Here is a 16,450-nt window from a genome sequence, read left to right as displayed (position 1 = left end):
CTGATCTCTGCCTACTCTTTTTAATCCACTTTCCACACTTGGGATGTGGAATGATCTTTTAAAAACATAGATCTGATCAGGTCACTAGTACCACCACTGCTCCCCCTGCAAGCCCCCCCTAAAACACACACACACACACACACACACACACACACACACACGGATGGTGCATGACACACTATAAACTTTAAGATAAATCCCAAACACTTAAGCATGGCATCATCAGTCTTCATAATCTTGGTTCTTTCTGCCTCTCCAGCTTTTCCTGGAAACTCTCCAGCCCTTGAATTCCAGGCAGCCTCCAGAAGACCTTTGCTGTCTCTTGCCCTATGCCATTGCCTTATCTCCTTCCTCTACCTAGAATTCTCTTTTCCCTCCTTCTCCTCTTCTTCCATATTCTTCAGAGCTTGACTGTTTGTTCCCTCCCTAAGATGCTTTCTCTGCTTGCTCTGGCTCTACTAAGAATTGGTTGTTCCCTCTTTCTGGGTACTTAAGTGCTTAAGACTTTGTTCACGAACCTGTATGGTTTCCTTGTCTGTGCTTTCCAGGTGCCTGGCTCAGTAAGTGCTATTTTTTCCTCTCTCATTGTACTGAATACATACCCCATTCCCACCCCCAACCGGCTGTGGAGCAATGAAAGTTTCTCAAATTGATATTTTATCTCTCACCAAAGACTTTATTAGAAGCATATTATTCTCAGTCACCATTACATCTTTGAACAAATGTGTGTCCAGGAAAAAAATAGTAATGCAAAGTTTAGAGTATGGTCTAGGGTTCTGGAAAAATATCTTTGATTAAGCAACATGGAGAGCGGTATATTTTCAGCCAACAATCGAGACACATGATCTGACAAACATAATTACATTTATATTTCTGTTCCAGAACATTTTGAATACATACTGGCTTCTCAACCTGATCATTGCTTTTTGCTTTACTGGGTAATCCCAATATGCCTGCTCAAGACATTGAAATGACAACTAATGAGTTAATTGGCTAACAATCCTGGTGAGCTCACTATGTACAAGCATTATATGAACAGCTTTGCCATCACCTCATGCAATTTTCTCAACTACCTTTCAAAGTGGATCTTTTTATTCACTCCATTTTACAGATGAGGAAATTGGAGCTTGAAAAAGTTAAGTAACTTACTAAAGGTTACAGAGCCTACACTGGCCATTTAGCTAGCAACAAATGAGCCATCCGCATGATCTTTGCAGTCATTCTTCGATACCAACATAACCATGACATTTTAACCTTATTAGATCATCAGAAGAGCCACCTCAAGCAAAAAATAACTTGGGGCTTCCGGAATTTTTATTAAAACTCTAAATCTCCTGGCAATAACTTGCAGAAGTCATGATTCAGAGCAGCAGTGATATTTGAAGATGGGATCACATGCGGGTCTCTGGACTCTCGAGACTCTCCCTCCTGGAAAGGGGTGCTCAGCCTTGACATTTATGGCCGTCTGTGTTTTGCCCATTCCTGAGTCTTTTATCATCATTGTCTATTGAAAGGCACTGACCCACATTGATGGTCCCTGAAGAGTCCTCTCTTTCAGGTTTAATCAGTCTCCTCTCTTCCGTAGTTGTTATTTCTTTGGGATCTAGAGGAATGTTTGCCAATGTCCTAACAACTGCATAAAGATCCCCTGAGCACTCAAAAAATGCATTTCCTAGGCCTAATGCCACAATAGTCTCTGAAACTATCGCCAGACTGGAGCCAGAATGTTTAACCACACTTTTTCAGGAATTTTTTAATTAATTCTAATGGTGAAAACCACTAACATCCTTTGTGGGGATTCCCCACAATTCCAAGGGTGATCCTCAGAGTAATGTTAGCAGCTTTTGCTAGAAAACGAGGACTCTGTAATCCTCCTCCCAAACACTGTAATGAATTCTTCTTGTGATTGATATACACATCACATGGCTTCAGAGAACCAGTGATCTAGAATATTTCCCAGTATTTCAGTGTGCATAGAAAACACAACATGTGTCATGCCCATTGGAATATAGGTGGGGATACTGTCTAGGTATCAGAGCTCAGCCTGCCCCAGACCCCATCTGGCTACCCAGAAAGCTAAGAGATGTTTCTTGGGCTACAGCCCACGGGTGGAAAAGCACTAGTCTAACTTAAAATACACCTGTTTTTTCTAAATTTCTTTCTTGCAGCATAATTCCCCAGGTCTTGCTTATTCTTATTCTTTTCAACACTTGTCACTTCTTTTCACACATACTGAGTCACAAAAGCTACATCCCAACCTACTAGGTCTTAGGAATCTTGCTGCAATGAAAGAACACAGCCTCATCTTTAAGTTCTTGGTGCTTTCTGAAAAATGCAGGGAGAAGAATTCTATCTGTTGCCCTGAACCCTCATTTGCTGTGGCCTAAGGGAAACTAGGAAGAAATAAGAGCCCTCTTTGCATTGCAGAATGTTCGTTTCTCTTCGTCCACAAATTGGTAACACATGTGTAAGGTGGCTTCCTCTTTTCCTGAGTGCCAAGAAGAATGTGATTTTGTTTAGGCCTCCCTTCACAAAAATCTGTCAACTCAAAAGCTGGACAGGTGTCCCTTCTCTTAGCCAGCCCCCTGATAACGAGATGACAGTTGGGATGGAAGGAATGAGAGACCTTCAGAAACACTTCCTGGTGACACCACTTGATCACAGCAACCAAGAGTCAGGATATACCATCTGACTTTGCAGGGCCCTCCAACTCCATGGGAACCCCACTGATTTTTTTCCCTTCTGAGAAAATGTTGGGAAATGTTTGAGGTCAAAATGCTGATATTACTTTGAAGCAGATGTAATAAATTCTATCCTTAAAAGGAAGATTTGTCATGGCCTGAGGTAGAAGGAGGCTACTGCTACCAGACAATTCACCTTGACATTCTCTTTCAACGTCACTTGCAAATATGTGTCTGATTCTCCCTACTCTGCTTTCCCCATTAGCTAGCATGTGGACAAAGTACATATGTGCTAAGTAGCTTCATGTGAGGTTATCTCTTGCCTATCTCAAGATGTCCATCCCTCAGGTCTCAAATACTCTGAAGGAGGACCTTTATATCACTACTATATCTGAGAGGGATATACCTGTAGTTTCCCAGCATTTGTAGTGGAAAGAACAGTCACCAGAACATGTTGTCACTTGCTATCTCTGGTTGATAGTCCCGGAACTCTTCCCTCGGTCCAGATAGAGGAGCCCTTTCTCTTGCTTTGAACAGGAAGCTCAAAGAGTAGGTGGAAGTTTACCCAGGGTGTCCAGAATGTCTAAGAAATGAATGTTTTTTTTTTCTGAATTCCTATCAAGATTGGTTAAAAAAAAAAAAAGAAAGAAAAGAAAAAAATTCATCCCTAATCACTTGATCAACAAATTCTGAAAATGCACTATTTGGGGATGCTAAGAATTGCCTCTCGCAGTCCCTATACAGTAACTCCTCCCCGCGGTCATTTCAAATGTGAAATATTGAGCCACTCTCTGCTTCTTGGTCCAGGATGAAGAACAAGTTGTGGTACTTTGAATTTGGCACCTCGGAGACCTTTGCAGCCACCTGCAAGAAACTGCATGACCACATAGAACTGGAGGTGAGTCCTTGTGTAGGGCAAAGGTTTCTGGGCGCTCCGTTCTGCTCTCTGACTGTCCCACACACTCCCAGGACGTGCTCCCCTGGATGCTTAATTAGTGATCCAGAGAGCAATCCATTGGTCATACCACCATCCTGTTCCCAAATCCTTTTTCGTCTATCCTCAGTGAAGACTCCAGGTGCTGGGCCTGCCTGATGTGGCCTGTCCCAGGAGTCCTTGTGGCTCAGAGGACCCTGGACCACTTCCAGCCCTCTCCCCTCTTCCCACCACAACCTTATCGTTTCCCCATCTTCTGAGAAGCTGAGATGTAGGTGCTGCCTGCACAAGGTGGAGAGTTGGAGTAGAGACGATGCCCAAGCCTGGTAGAAGTCTGGGGACTGAGGAGGAGAGTCATGGCTCATGTGAAGAATCACACACCTTTTATGTGTGAGGCTCTGGATTTGAGCCTGGCACCACAGGGCCTCCCAAGTATCCCTAGATAGGCCCCTCCCCGACTCCTACAAAAAGTCTGGAATTGATGGCGACAGGAAGCAAGGGTGAAGAATGGCTGTCCGAGCTGTTCAGACTCTTCTTCTTTTTTATTTTTGGACGCAGGGAGGTATAGCTGCTCCCAAGAGCCCCCAGGCTTCATGCTCTTCCGTCACTGCCTTACAGTTCTTCATTCTGCCTTTTCACATCGCCTGGGGCCCTGTAACCGACTAGCCAACCCCACTGGCGCACATGTGGGCACAGCTGGCTGCCTGCCTTGCACATTGATTTGCCTGTGGGTCGCTTCCCTCCCGAGTTGAATCGCCTCCCCCTCCGCATCCCTGCCCCCCCGCCCCCAACCTCGACTTGGTCTGGGTTGCTGGGGATGCCCTGAGGTCGCAGAGCTTCTCTGCCAAGCAAGCTCCGCTTCTGCCAGCGCTGGGGGCCCACAGGCCCTGCCACGGCCCCGCTCCCGCCCACCCCGGGAGCTGCAAGTCCTGTGCTTTTGCTTCCCCGGAGGAAAACAAGTGAAGGGGGCGAGTGGGGGGGGAGCTCCTCCGGGCCCCTTAGCTTGGCCTGGCCCCGCAGAGACCCGCAGCGTGGGGGGTGGAGGGGTGGGGGCAGCCCCGCCCGGCGGAAGGGAGCTGCTCGCGGCGAGTTTGCACAAACACCACCGCCAGCCAGCGATCCCGGCTTCTCCTTAACTCATCTGCCTGCCGCTCCCGCAGACGGTTGCCGGGTTACCAGCCCGGGCGGGCGGAGCCAGGCCTGCTTCTCCCTGAACTTTTGGCTCCGCTGTCAGAGCGCGCAGAGGCCGCAGGGACAGGGGCTGCGTGTCCCCTGGCGGTGCCACCCACGCGCGGGCGCGGCAGGCGGAGGAGCCGGCCCTCCTTTGGGGTGGGGGGTTGGAGGGTGCGATAAACCCTCTGCGCCCCTCCCGGACTGCAGCGAGGGACCCGAGGGCCGGGAACCTGACCCCCAGAGAGATGTGGGGACCTTCTGCGAGGGCAGGGTGGGCTGCTGGGGTCTCTTTAAATAGCCCCCCAGTGAGGGACGCCCCGGTCCAAGCGCCCGCCAGCTGCAGGCTCACAGCGGCTGCTTGTTCTCCCTGCAGCTGGCCTTGAAACTGTGCCCAGAATAGAGCGGCCAGCTCCCCTGGCCGCGGCCGCCTCCCAGCCGTGCCTGCTCTCCCCTCTGGGGCCGAGATGCAGGGGAGGCGGGTGGGCTCGGAGCGGTGGGGGCTGGGGGTCTCTTTTCCGAAGAAGCCGGTGGCCTCTGGGGGTGGGGGGAAAGTGGGGGAGGTGGGGGATTATTATTCCCATTGAGGGTCTTTGGGGGCTTTCAGGAGCGTTTCCTGTTTTCCTTATCTCCTCATAATGAGCCTTTTTAGTATTGATTCGTGAGGGGCAGGGTGGGAAAGGGGAGCATGTGACTGGCGGTTTCTGAAACCCCGCAGCATTGCAGCGGGCTCTGTGTTCGCAGCCCAGAGCAGTGGGTGGACTGTGGTGTGTGTGTTGAAACGCAGAGGAGGGGGGCAGGGAGAGGGAAGGGGGTGGGATGTGTCAGTGGCAGGTACTCAGAGGCTGCAGTGCCCCGCAGGGAGGTGGAGGGTGTCAGGGTTCTGGCAGGCCAGGGCCAGGGGCTCTGTGAAATGACCGTGGAAATGTGGCCGCAGCCCACAGACAGGTGGGCCTGTGTTCCCCACGCATGGCTCAGGGTCAGTGATCTGAGAACGATGCCACTGGGGGATTTGTTCCCAAGTGACACCATTTTTCAGAACCCGAATGAAAACTATATTGGAAGTCATCAACCACCCTAATGTAAGCTAAGTAGTACTGTCCGCATTTCATGGAACAACAAACTGAAGCACAGAGTCCTTGAGGGGCTAACCCAAGGGGGAGGGAAAATCACATACTTGGATACCTCGCTTGATACAAAAGCCCAGTGAGGGGCTGGAGTAATAGCACAGAGGTAGGGCACTTGCCGAGCACCTGACCAACTTGGGTTCGATTCCAGCAGCACATATGGACCGCCAAACCCTGTCAGGAGTGAGCCCTGAGTTCAGGAGTAAGCCCAGAGCATAGCTGGGTGTGGCCCCAAAGCCAAAAAGCAAGACAAAACAAAACAGAAAACAGTGAGGCAATGTATGATACATATTTTTAAATGAGGAAATGAAAAGGCCTGACTATTTTCAGGAACTGGAACAAGTTTTCATGACAGGAAACTGGTAAGAGGGAAGATTCTAGGTCTTCTAGGTTAGAACTAAATAAACAGAGATTCCCCTGACAAGTGCTAGAAAGAAACTCAGTGACTGTTTCTGCATGGAGTCTCTGTTCTTTCCCTTTCCCAAGGGAAAGACCCTTGGGTTCCCTCTCAGCTCGGCTGAGAAATGTTTTAAAGGGTCAAGAAATACAGTCTTGACAGGAAGGACGGAATTCAGGCTGGAGAGTAAAACAGAGTTGTAGAAGAAAACTTGCTTCAAGTTTATAAAAAATGCTTTTCTATACAGCATCTCATTCTATAATCAACCCCAGAAGATGCCACATAATAATAATTAATGTTCCTGGGGCACAGGGGAAAACTCCTGTACCCCTTTGGGTTCTTCTGAAGCTGGATAAACAAAAACATCCAACAGATTAGTAGAGGGGAAAGGCCCAGTCTAATAACATGTGTACAGAGTTTACGTGGTTGTAAATTCCAAAGTAAATGGGAGCCTACCAGGGCTCTCTGTCTTGGGCTAAAGGCCGTGGGGTGTGCAGAAGAAAGGAAGGGTTGCACATGATGAGCAGTAGATAACTTCCAAGGACAGAGCCTTGCCTCTGGGTGTTTGCCTGCTGGAAGATAGGTTTCTCTGATTAAAAGATTATTTCTGGAGATGTCCCCAAATCCAGGTAGTTTGCATGCTTTAAGTCCCAGTAACAGTTTCTCCTGAGGCCCCCAGGGCATTGACTGACCTTTGTTCCTCGGCCTTGATAACCTGTGCTAGACAGGACCTACTCTAGACATCCTGGAAAAGACCACCTGTACCTTCCTGGGGTTCAAAAAGTTCCTCTCTTTGTGGGTGAGGAAACTGAGGCACGGAAGTTTGAGAAAGGGTACAAAGATAAGAAGTGCAAGGGACCATTTCTCTGTGTGTGGGGGGGGTGAGGGGGGGTGTGCATGTGTAAGACATACAGACGGACTGGTAAAAACATAGGTGTTGAAACTTAAAGCTACACTGAGACTCTGAAGGGAAGGTCTCCATCAAGTCTTTCACATGAACACAGCTTGTTTCTCTGAGACTAGTGGCTGACTGGAAGGGCTAAGAGACTTAGTCCCGTCTCTAAAATACAACCCTGGTGATAACACACAGGAGCTGATAAACGTTGTGCTGGCTTAACTAGTGAGAAGAAAACAGGATCGAAAGGGGTCCTAATGAGTTGAGCAGGGGAAGTGACCCTCCCTGTGTTGGGGTCTGGGCAAAAGTGAGTTGACTCTAGATGGTGATGGCTCAGGGGCAGACACTTGGCCAGGGATAAAGGCCTGGTCCAGACATCTAAGACCTGAGGGTCATCCCTCCTTGTCAATTAGATTAAGTAACTGGCTTTACAGATGTAAGCTCATCTATAAAGCAGGGAAAGGAAGTTGGCCTGCCTCCAAGGCTATCATTTAGATGAAAGTTTTTTAGATTTTGTTGTTGTTAAGTAATTGGCAGTCATGCAAAGTGCCTCCCAGAATCTACAAAGAAGCCCCAGGTTGGGGGAATCATAATCACCTTGCCAGAAAAGGGGGTAAAAACTGAGGGAAAGTCAGTCACACTGAGGTTCACAGCCTTCAGGAAGACAGGGTAGGCCCAGATGGGCCCCAATCCTGGGAGTCACTGGGCTGGACTCGCCTTTTCCGCTGAAGCAGAGATCCTCAGTCCAGTGGGGACATCTGGAAAGGCTTTGATCTACACACCTTTATTTATTTTGATACTTTAGATAACATTCAAAGCAGGCCTGAGATGTGTCTGTTCATCCTTGCAAAGGTACCTCCAAATGCTTCCTCTCCAGAAACACCATGGAAGCAGGTGCTGGCCTGGGTGTGCCCTGCACCTTGTGAGTGACGCCAATGAAGATGCCTACGGTGCCCTCACGACTGTCCTCAGCCCTGGTCTAAGCCAATCTCCCTTGGTCTTGGGGTCTCTGACTTTCTTCCTTTGCGAAGGGCTCTGGATGTTCATTCTCATCAGATTTCACCTGAACCAATAGATGGGGGGGGAGGGGGGACGCAGTGAGTCACCTCCCCCACCCTGGGCCCAGAATAGTCTTGGAAAGGTTTGGAGACGTGAGCAGAGTTAGGTGGAGCCAACCAGGCAGGCTTCAACTCGAGCACTCATTTGACATGCTGTGGAAAATTTTCACTTGACTGGCTAAAAATAAGAACTTCCAAAATTCCTTGATATTTTATCGAGGCTTTAAAACAATGTTTGCAAGAGAAGACTAGCCAGCTCCACTAATGTGAACCTCTGCATGGGGACCGTGTGTCCAAATTTGGAAGCTGCTCAAAAAAAAAAATCTGTTATGCAGTGTATTTTAGGAATCTCAGCACATTAGTTCCCCCACCCTTTAACTGAGGATTTTTTTTTTAATACAACAAATCTTTTGAGAGGAATCTATCAAATACTCTCCTTTTCCCGTCTGTTACAATGGATATCTGTTGATATTTTGTTTTAGTCCTTCCTAGTATTTCACAGTTAGAAATAAAGCCTGACAGATGAAATGGAGACCCTTCTAATCCCTCCATGCTCTGCAATGCTCCTTTTCACTTACCATGACTTGAGATTGTTCCATGTTGATGTTGAAGTTTGATAGAACTGGTTCATCACTTGTTTAGTGTTTTCATTTGCTTACGTTTGGGAGGGGTGGGAGGGAGGGCTACACCTATAAATGCTCAAGCCTTACTCCTGGCTCTGTACTCAGGGATCACTCTGGGTAATGCCCAGGGGACCGTATGGAGTGCTGGAGATCAAACCAAGGTCAGCTGCATGCAAGGCAAATACCCTAACCACTATACCATTGCTTTGGCACTTGTTTGTTTGTTTTTTTCACAGGGGGGTCCAACCCGGCAGTGTAGGGTCACCAGAAACAAATTCGTGTTGCTGAGAGGGGCAGGGCCTTGCAATGCTGGGGATCAAACTAGAGCCCAGGACAGCACATAAGGGATATGCGCTATCCCCTGAGCCCCGTCCCTGGCTGTGGTTCATTGCTTGTAGCTGGCAAAGTGTATGCACCTCCCTCTGTTGGTTAGAATTCTTGGGTACTGCTGGTAGAAATGTCAGAGTTTTGGAGAGCAGTGGACAGTCTACTGAAAATGTCATTGTAGGTTACATGATCCAGCAGATTCCACTCAACTTAGACCGAAAGACTTTTCTTTAGGTGAGGTCACAAGAAGGTGAGCACCAGGCTACAGTGCAGCCTAATAGCATAAAATAGAATCAATCCAAATGACAGTTACTCTAATGTTTTCAAAAGACAGAATGAATGAAAGTGCTAAATGCCACTGAAGGAGTGCTTTGAAATGGCTAGCTTAGATCATATGAATCTTATCTCAATTTTTTTTACCCTGAATCTTCCATTTTATTTATTTATTTATTTAGTATTGAATCGCTGCGAGTTACAGTGACAAAACTTTCATGTTTGAGTTTCAGTCATACAATGATGGAACACCCATCCTTCCACCTCATCTCAATTTTAAATGCTTTAACTTTGTGAAAGAGAGTGTGTTGGTCACTGTACTCTGGGTCTGTAAGACTCATGATGAGTCTTCAGTATAAGAATCTGAAATCCTAAAACTAACATGTGGCTCAGCTGTGTACATGTCGGGAAGCTTAATAATGCTTCATATTGTTTTAAGATTGGGCAGATAGCATTAGCTACTCCAATACAATCAAGTGCCATTGTTATTCAGAAGATACAAGATATAAATCAAGCTGTTTGTGTGAAGCAGCTTGACCAGGATCACACAACCAGTAAGTGGTAGAAAGCTCAAACTCCAACAGAGGCCATTCTTTCATTCTGCCTTGGATTCACCTGCTAGGGTATGCATTCTAGATTAGAGAGGAAGAAATAGTCAAGCATTTTAGCCTCTTCTGCCATCATCTAAACCAGTTTTTCTCAGCACAGAGCCATATGGTTTCCTAGAGTTCCAAGAAGATTTCAAGAGGACCCCAGGTGAAAAATCACATAAACTTTTATTCCAAGGGAGCTATGGCAGAAGACGAAAGTGCCAATCAGTAGGATAGGAGGACTGGTCGTCTGAGAAAAGATTTAAAAAAAAAAAAACCCACTAATCTAAACCTTCTTAGCGTAGGTAGAGCGTTCCAGAGCTTAGAGCAAAGAAGGTGGGCACCAACCATATGCTCAATGAATCCACCCAGTCACAGTGATCCTGTGAGAGAGGAGATGAAAATATGTTGTGGGGAAGGCAAACTTGAGAAGAACATTGGAAAGGGATTTAAGTTCTTAGAAAACAAAAGGTGGCAACCTGACTCAGCAGCAAGCCTTAGAGGGAAACCGAATGGGCCTTCGAGAGCTGCTTCCAGCTGTTCCTTTCCTCAATCAAGACCAAGGCTCCAGCATCCTCACTGCCCTCCCACTGGGGCCACTCCACAGCTCTGTTTGCCTGTTCATCTGCCGATCCACTGCTCAGGGCTCCTGCATCAGTCTCATCCTGCTTTCTCCTTCTAAGGGTGCTAACCACTTGCCCTTGATATAAAGAAGTCCAAATTCATAATAGACATAATAAGGTATAAAGGGGCTGAAAAGGACAAAGAGCCCACAAGTTGTCCCACCAGAGATCAGCACTGTTGGCCTTGGTTCAAGCCTATAATTATATTAACCCTTGTTTCTCTTAAATCGGGTCTTTGGACCCTAAATGATACTTTGACCTTCTTTTAAAAAATCTCTATTTTTACTTCATCTCATTTTTAAATTTTATTTTGGTGCCAGGGATAAAGTATAAAGTATAAAGAATCCACTTTGTACTGAGTCACATCCTGGACCCTATTCATCATACAAAGTCTCTCTCTCTCTCTCTCTCTCTCTCTCTCTCTCTCTCTCTCTCTCTCTCTCTCTCTCTCTGCTATGCACTGATCACAGCTTTCCTTTACAGATCCCTAAAAATCTGTGAGGCAGACCTCTATGAGGACACTTTCTGTTAATGTTCTCTCATGCAATCCCATTGTCTGCTTGCAGTTTCTGACATATAACTTTTTATCTCTCTGCAGTGACCCTCTTTTTTATTTTCTGCGAATGTGCACTCTGATTTGTTAGGGTTTTTTTTTCTTCAATCATCCATATGCTTTTATTTTCCTGTTCTTTTCCATTTCCTTTGTTCTTGGTGAATTGCTTTGATTTTCTTTGTCTTCAGATTCCTGGCTATATAAACTTTGTCTTCCAAGGACTTTGGAGTAACTTGTAAGGACTAATTCTTTTCACATCAAGGAGATAAGCAGCATATTGACTAGACAGTTCCAAGGAAGAATCAGGAAACCCAGATTGGGGTCACATGACTCAGTGCATCAGGTTAGAAGACACTCTCATGACAGATTCCTGAAAGATTCTCTGGACTAACCTCTGCCCCGGCAAACGTACCTTCTCTACCACCTACATTTCTTAGTAAAAAAATAACTTCCCCAAGCAATAACCTCAAGCACTTTAAGTCATGTTTTTTTTGGTTTGGTTTGGTTTGGTTTGGTTTGGTTTGGTTTGGTTTGGTTTGGGGGAAGGTGTTACTATGAGGTATTGTGGGAAAATACATTTTTCATCATAGAATTAATACATTAATTCTCTGGAATTAATAATTCTAAAGTATGCCATTATTTTGCACACTCTGCAAAGAATTCCTAGTCTTCATCTCCACATTCAGGGGACTCAGGGCTCTTGAGGAAGAGAACCAAAAATTTTTTAAATTTCTGTTTTAATTTTTATTATTTGTGGGGAGACTTTGGGCCCCACCTGGCAGTTATAATTTTTAAATTTGTTGTTGTTTTGTTGTTGCTTTTTGGGTCACACCTAGCGATGCTTAGGGGTTACTCCTGGTTCTGCACTCAGGAATCACTCCTGGTGGTGCTCGGGCAACCATATGGGATGCTGGGAATTGAACCCGGGTTGGCTGCATACAAGGCAAACACCCTACCCGCAGTGCCATCGCTCCAGCCCCCAAGAACCAAATTATTTTTTCCCTTTACAGATGAAGAATAACAGATACAGATAAGTCTTGTAGACAGAGTAGGGAGGTCTTTATATTTGCATCTTATTCAGTGAAACCATAGACTTGTCTGTCCAAACCTTCTATAGAAGAGAAATTGAAAAAGCAGAATAACTGACTCTTTTATGGAGGACCTCTCATCTAGCAAGGGTTAGCGAAACGCCACAGTCACACACCCATGTTATTCGTAGATACAGACTTAGATCCGTTTAGGATGAACTCATTATTAACAACAGCAGGCACTTCTACACTTTCTGTGCAGCAAGCTCTGAACTGGTACCATTGTACCCTCCTGGCATAGCGACAAGAGGAGGGTTGAAGAGGAAGAAAATGTTTTCTGCCCAGGGGATGTTCTTAAGCAGATTGTACATACATTGTTTTATTTAATCCTGTTAACATCTCAGCATGGTCTGTATTATTCCAATTATTTACACAAGGAAACAAAGTCTCATAAAGATGTGTAAGTACTCCCAGTGCAGAGTCATTTCAAACCTGCCCTCCCAGGCCCACCTGCCTCCCCCAAAGCCCCAGAGGAGCTGGCCTCTGCACGTACTCTCTGCTTTCCACCTAATGCTGTTACAACTAATAGACACATGTGTCTACTTAATTAGCAGCAGGGCTCCCATTAGGGACTTGGCATGTCTTTTAAGCAGTCTGCTGTCTGAGGCAAGGACTATTTTATCCATTCTGTATCCCTAGGCCTTGCAGAATGCCAGAAATGAATAGCAATTTATTGATTGTAAAATTGAACCAAAGTGTGGAAAATCCCATAATTAGTGAGAACACCAAGACAAATTACCATTCAGCAAGCCTCAAGCCATACCTCTTTTTGTTGAAAGCCACCAGAATGGAAGGGCCCCTTTGAGTTCCATCTGTACCACCAAGGGGACAGTGGCAAAGCTGGCAGTTTGGCACCCAGGTCTTCTCCTAATGGTTCGGAGAGTGGGCAGACCTCCCACACATCTCTGAGCTGGTTCTGGGACCTTTGAAAGAGGCAGAGGGTCTGGACAACTGTGAAGCCAGCACAGGAAATGCCAGAGTTCTCCCACCTCTTTCCCACCAAAGAAAGTGAAGACAGTGAGTGGGCAGAGCCCATATGTCAGCAAAGGTGCTGGGTGGGTATGGTGTCAGAGGAAGTGACCCTGAACAGCAGAAGCGAGGGTCTCTATCCTGACCCCTGTCTCGCATCCTGGAAACCGACTTACCCCTGAGCCCAGCCTGGCCCTCAGGCCCGCACTCTTGCTCTGTCAGCAGGCAGGCCCCCCTCCTCGGGCATCCCCATCCACCCTGTGGTCCTGAACTCTGGGGACAGGCAGAAAAGCCTATGAATCTGCATCCAGAGCAGGAATGCCTGAACACTCCCGGATTTTTCAACTCGGGGAGGGTGGGGCCGCGGATAGGAAATGATTTTACCCTCTGTCCAACTCTGGGGCAACCCACCACCACGAGCTCTGAGAAACAGCAGTTCTGTTTTGGAAACTGGCACCCAGGCTCACTCCTGGAAATGAATTGAGTTTCCCCCCATCCCCAGCTGCAACGTTCTACTTCCAGCCTCCCTGCCAACACCCCCTTCCAGCTGCCCCTCTCAAAGGCACCATTGTGCCCGCTTGGCATGGCAACAGACGAGGGCTGAAGAGGAAGAAAACATTTTCTACCCATGGGATGTTTCTTAAACAGGTTGTGTGTACATGGCTTCAATGCCTCATTCCTTGAGCCCACACAAACCCGCCAGGACCCCCTCATCCCTGTCCCAGATGGCAGCCACTCTCCAGTCTAACTCGCCCGCAATGGCCCATTGTCAAAAAGTGCAGCGCATTCAGCTGGTGGGCAAAGCCCGTGGGGGATGGGGTGGGGGGAGTCAAGGGGGGGTCGGGATGACACTTTTCAGTACAGAACTCTGGCCTTCTAAAGCAAAGCTACAGGGAACTGAGAAAGGACACATCCCATCACTGGCTCCTCCTGACATAGTTAAGGAGATCACTGTTTTTCTTTTCTTTTTTTTTTTTTTTTGCTTTTTGGGTCACACCTGGCGATGCACAGGGATTACTCCTGGCTCTGCACTCTGGAGTTACTCCTGGCGGTGCTCAGGGGATCATATGGGATGCTGGGAATAAAACCCAGGTCGGCCGCTTGCAAGGCAAACGCCCTACCCGCTGTGCTATCTCTCCAGCCCCAGATCACTGTTTTTCAAGAAGCCTGTTATATTGCTGGAGAGCTCTGACTTTCCAGAATTATTCCTCATGTCAAACAAAGACCTAGGTCCCATTCATCACTTGTAGGCATTCCCCTGAGGGCACTTAGCACAGCGCTTGGAAAGGAGAGAGGCACAGCGAGTGCATGGGGAGTGCATGACTGAATTGCCCTTCCACTGGTGCTATTTCCACCCTCTGGAGACACAGGGAAAAGTGTTCTCACTCATTCCTAGGGCTGAAGATCTATATTTCATGTCTGCTATTGATCTTCACTGAGCTAAACCTCCCACGCCCTTGTATGAGTCGACATATAGACCCGTGACTCTCCTGATCACTCTTTTTTTTAATAGATGGTTTTTTATAGATGGTCCTCTTTCAAATAAAGATTTGAATCCTTTGTACCGAGACAAAAGGCATTTCATAGGTACCAGACTAAGAGGCATCAGGCTCCGTAAACTGAACCATCTTCCTGGTCACGTGGTTTACATCTCATGCCAGACACCTACAGGCTCGTGGAAACTACCATGAACTGGGATAAGGTTGGAAGGAACTTATCCTGGGTTTCACTGAGTCAGTGTCACCTCACCTATAAATACATTACAAACACCAACACTGCAGGGCTATATTAGATGGAACACCTATGAACTGAATAATTCATAATAGGTAGACAATAAATAATATCTATTGACGTCATCGTTTAACATTTGTGTATTGGCATTGGGATGGAACTGCATATAACAGAAGTCAGCTCTTCAAATGAAGTAAAGCAACCCTTTGGAATGCAGAGCAAACCGCTGTCCTATAAGATTAATCAATAGACCAGGCCCGTTTTCCTTTTGTGATATCGATAACAATGGGCTGTCTCTTCAATAATGCTGTCATCACATGTCAACACCACTCAGTTTATCACCTTTTCTTCCCCTGGGATACACATCAGATTCTTGACACTCCCTCTAATTCTCTAGGAAATACAGACACTGTTTGTCCTGGCTGCTTTTCTTTCCAGCCCAGTAGATTTCTGTCTCCTGGCCATAGGCCCTGCAGATATGCAGATACCCACTTCCTTCCCTGTGGTATGCTTGGAACCAACTTGCTGGCTGTCTCATCTCTTCCCAACTCTGCTTTTGATGATGTCACATTAGTAGCTTGAAATTGGCAACGTGGGTGTATTTACACCAGGGAGCTGCTGCTTCTCTTCCTTTACCACCCCCCCCCCCCAACCTAAGATTCTGATGTTGAACACCAGCAGCACACCAGCCTCTAGCATTGATTTTCTGTGAGTATCTTGAGGACAAGAACTGACTATCTTCCATTTCTGCTCCATCCCCAGGTTCTAGGACGGGGGAGCATCATTCTTGATGAGTGAATGAAAGTCATCCAGGGTTGGAGACAGCCAACCCTCTTCTCTGTCACTGACTCTTCTCTTTCCAAAATAAAGGGGACTTTGGATCAGAGCTGAGGTTTCCCTATAACCTAAAATTCACTCCAGTCACCAGTGGACTCTCCCTCCTACCTACCAAGCAGAAGTGATTCTACTGTAAATAAGCACCCATCCCCAGCATGTACAGGGCGCATGTAAGGGTGGTGTACTATTAACTTTATGGTGGCATATTGGTCCTTTCAGCATCTCCTTCACTCAGGAAAAGAGGAAACATCTTGGTTTAGTGTATGTCATCTGCCCCCTCTGTCCTTGAGTGTATATCTGAGATTTCAGGCCACTCTCCTCTTCTGTCTACCTGCCTCCCCACCCATCAGTAGCCCTATGTACAGATGTGTAGAGGTATATGTGCAGATGTCCTATACCTCTTTAATAGGTCTCTCTCTTTCTTCCCACTGTAACAGAAATAATATTTTCCCTAGACATTATTCAGAATTTCTCTCCTTCCCTCTTCAATGGAGCCACCTTGACATCCACTTTCCTCGCCCACTGGGAAAGGAAGGGACTCCAGTGTCATGCCCAGATTAGCATCCCACCAATA

The 16,450-nt window shown here is 46.8% G+C and overlaps 1 protein-coding gene across 2 annotated transcripts in view; it reads left to right on the top strand.

Annotated features, from left to right (window-relative positions):
* Positions 1-16,450, top strand: part of DGKG (diacylglycerol kinase gamma) — a 235,443-nt gene that overhangs the window by 161,387 nt on the left and 57,606 nt on the right. For both annotated transcript variants that reach the window (XM_056121394.1, XM_056121393.1), the window contains one exon: positions 3,489-3,579. In XM_056121394.1, coding sequence (XP_055977369.1) covers positions 3,489-3,579 — 91 coding nt within the window. The remainder of the gene's footprint in view (positions 1-3,488; positions 3,580-16,450) is intronic.

Source organism: Sorex fumeus, unplaced genomic scaffold (assembly GCF_029834395.1).
Source record: "Sorex fumeus unplaced genomic scaffold, SorFum_2.1 ptg000044l, whole genome shotgun sequence".
Lineage (NCBI taxonomy): Eukaryota > Metazoa > Chordata > Mammalia > Eulipotyphla > Soricidae > Sorex > Sorex fumeus.
This window is presented reverse-complemented; position numbering and strand designations above follow the sequence as displayed.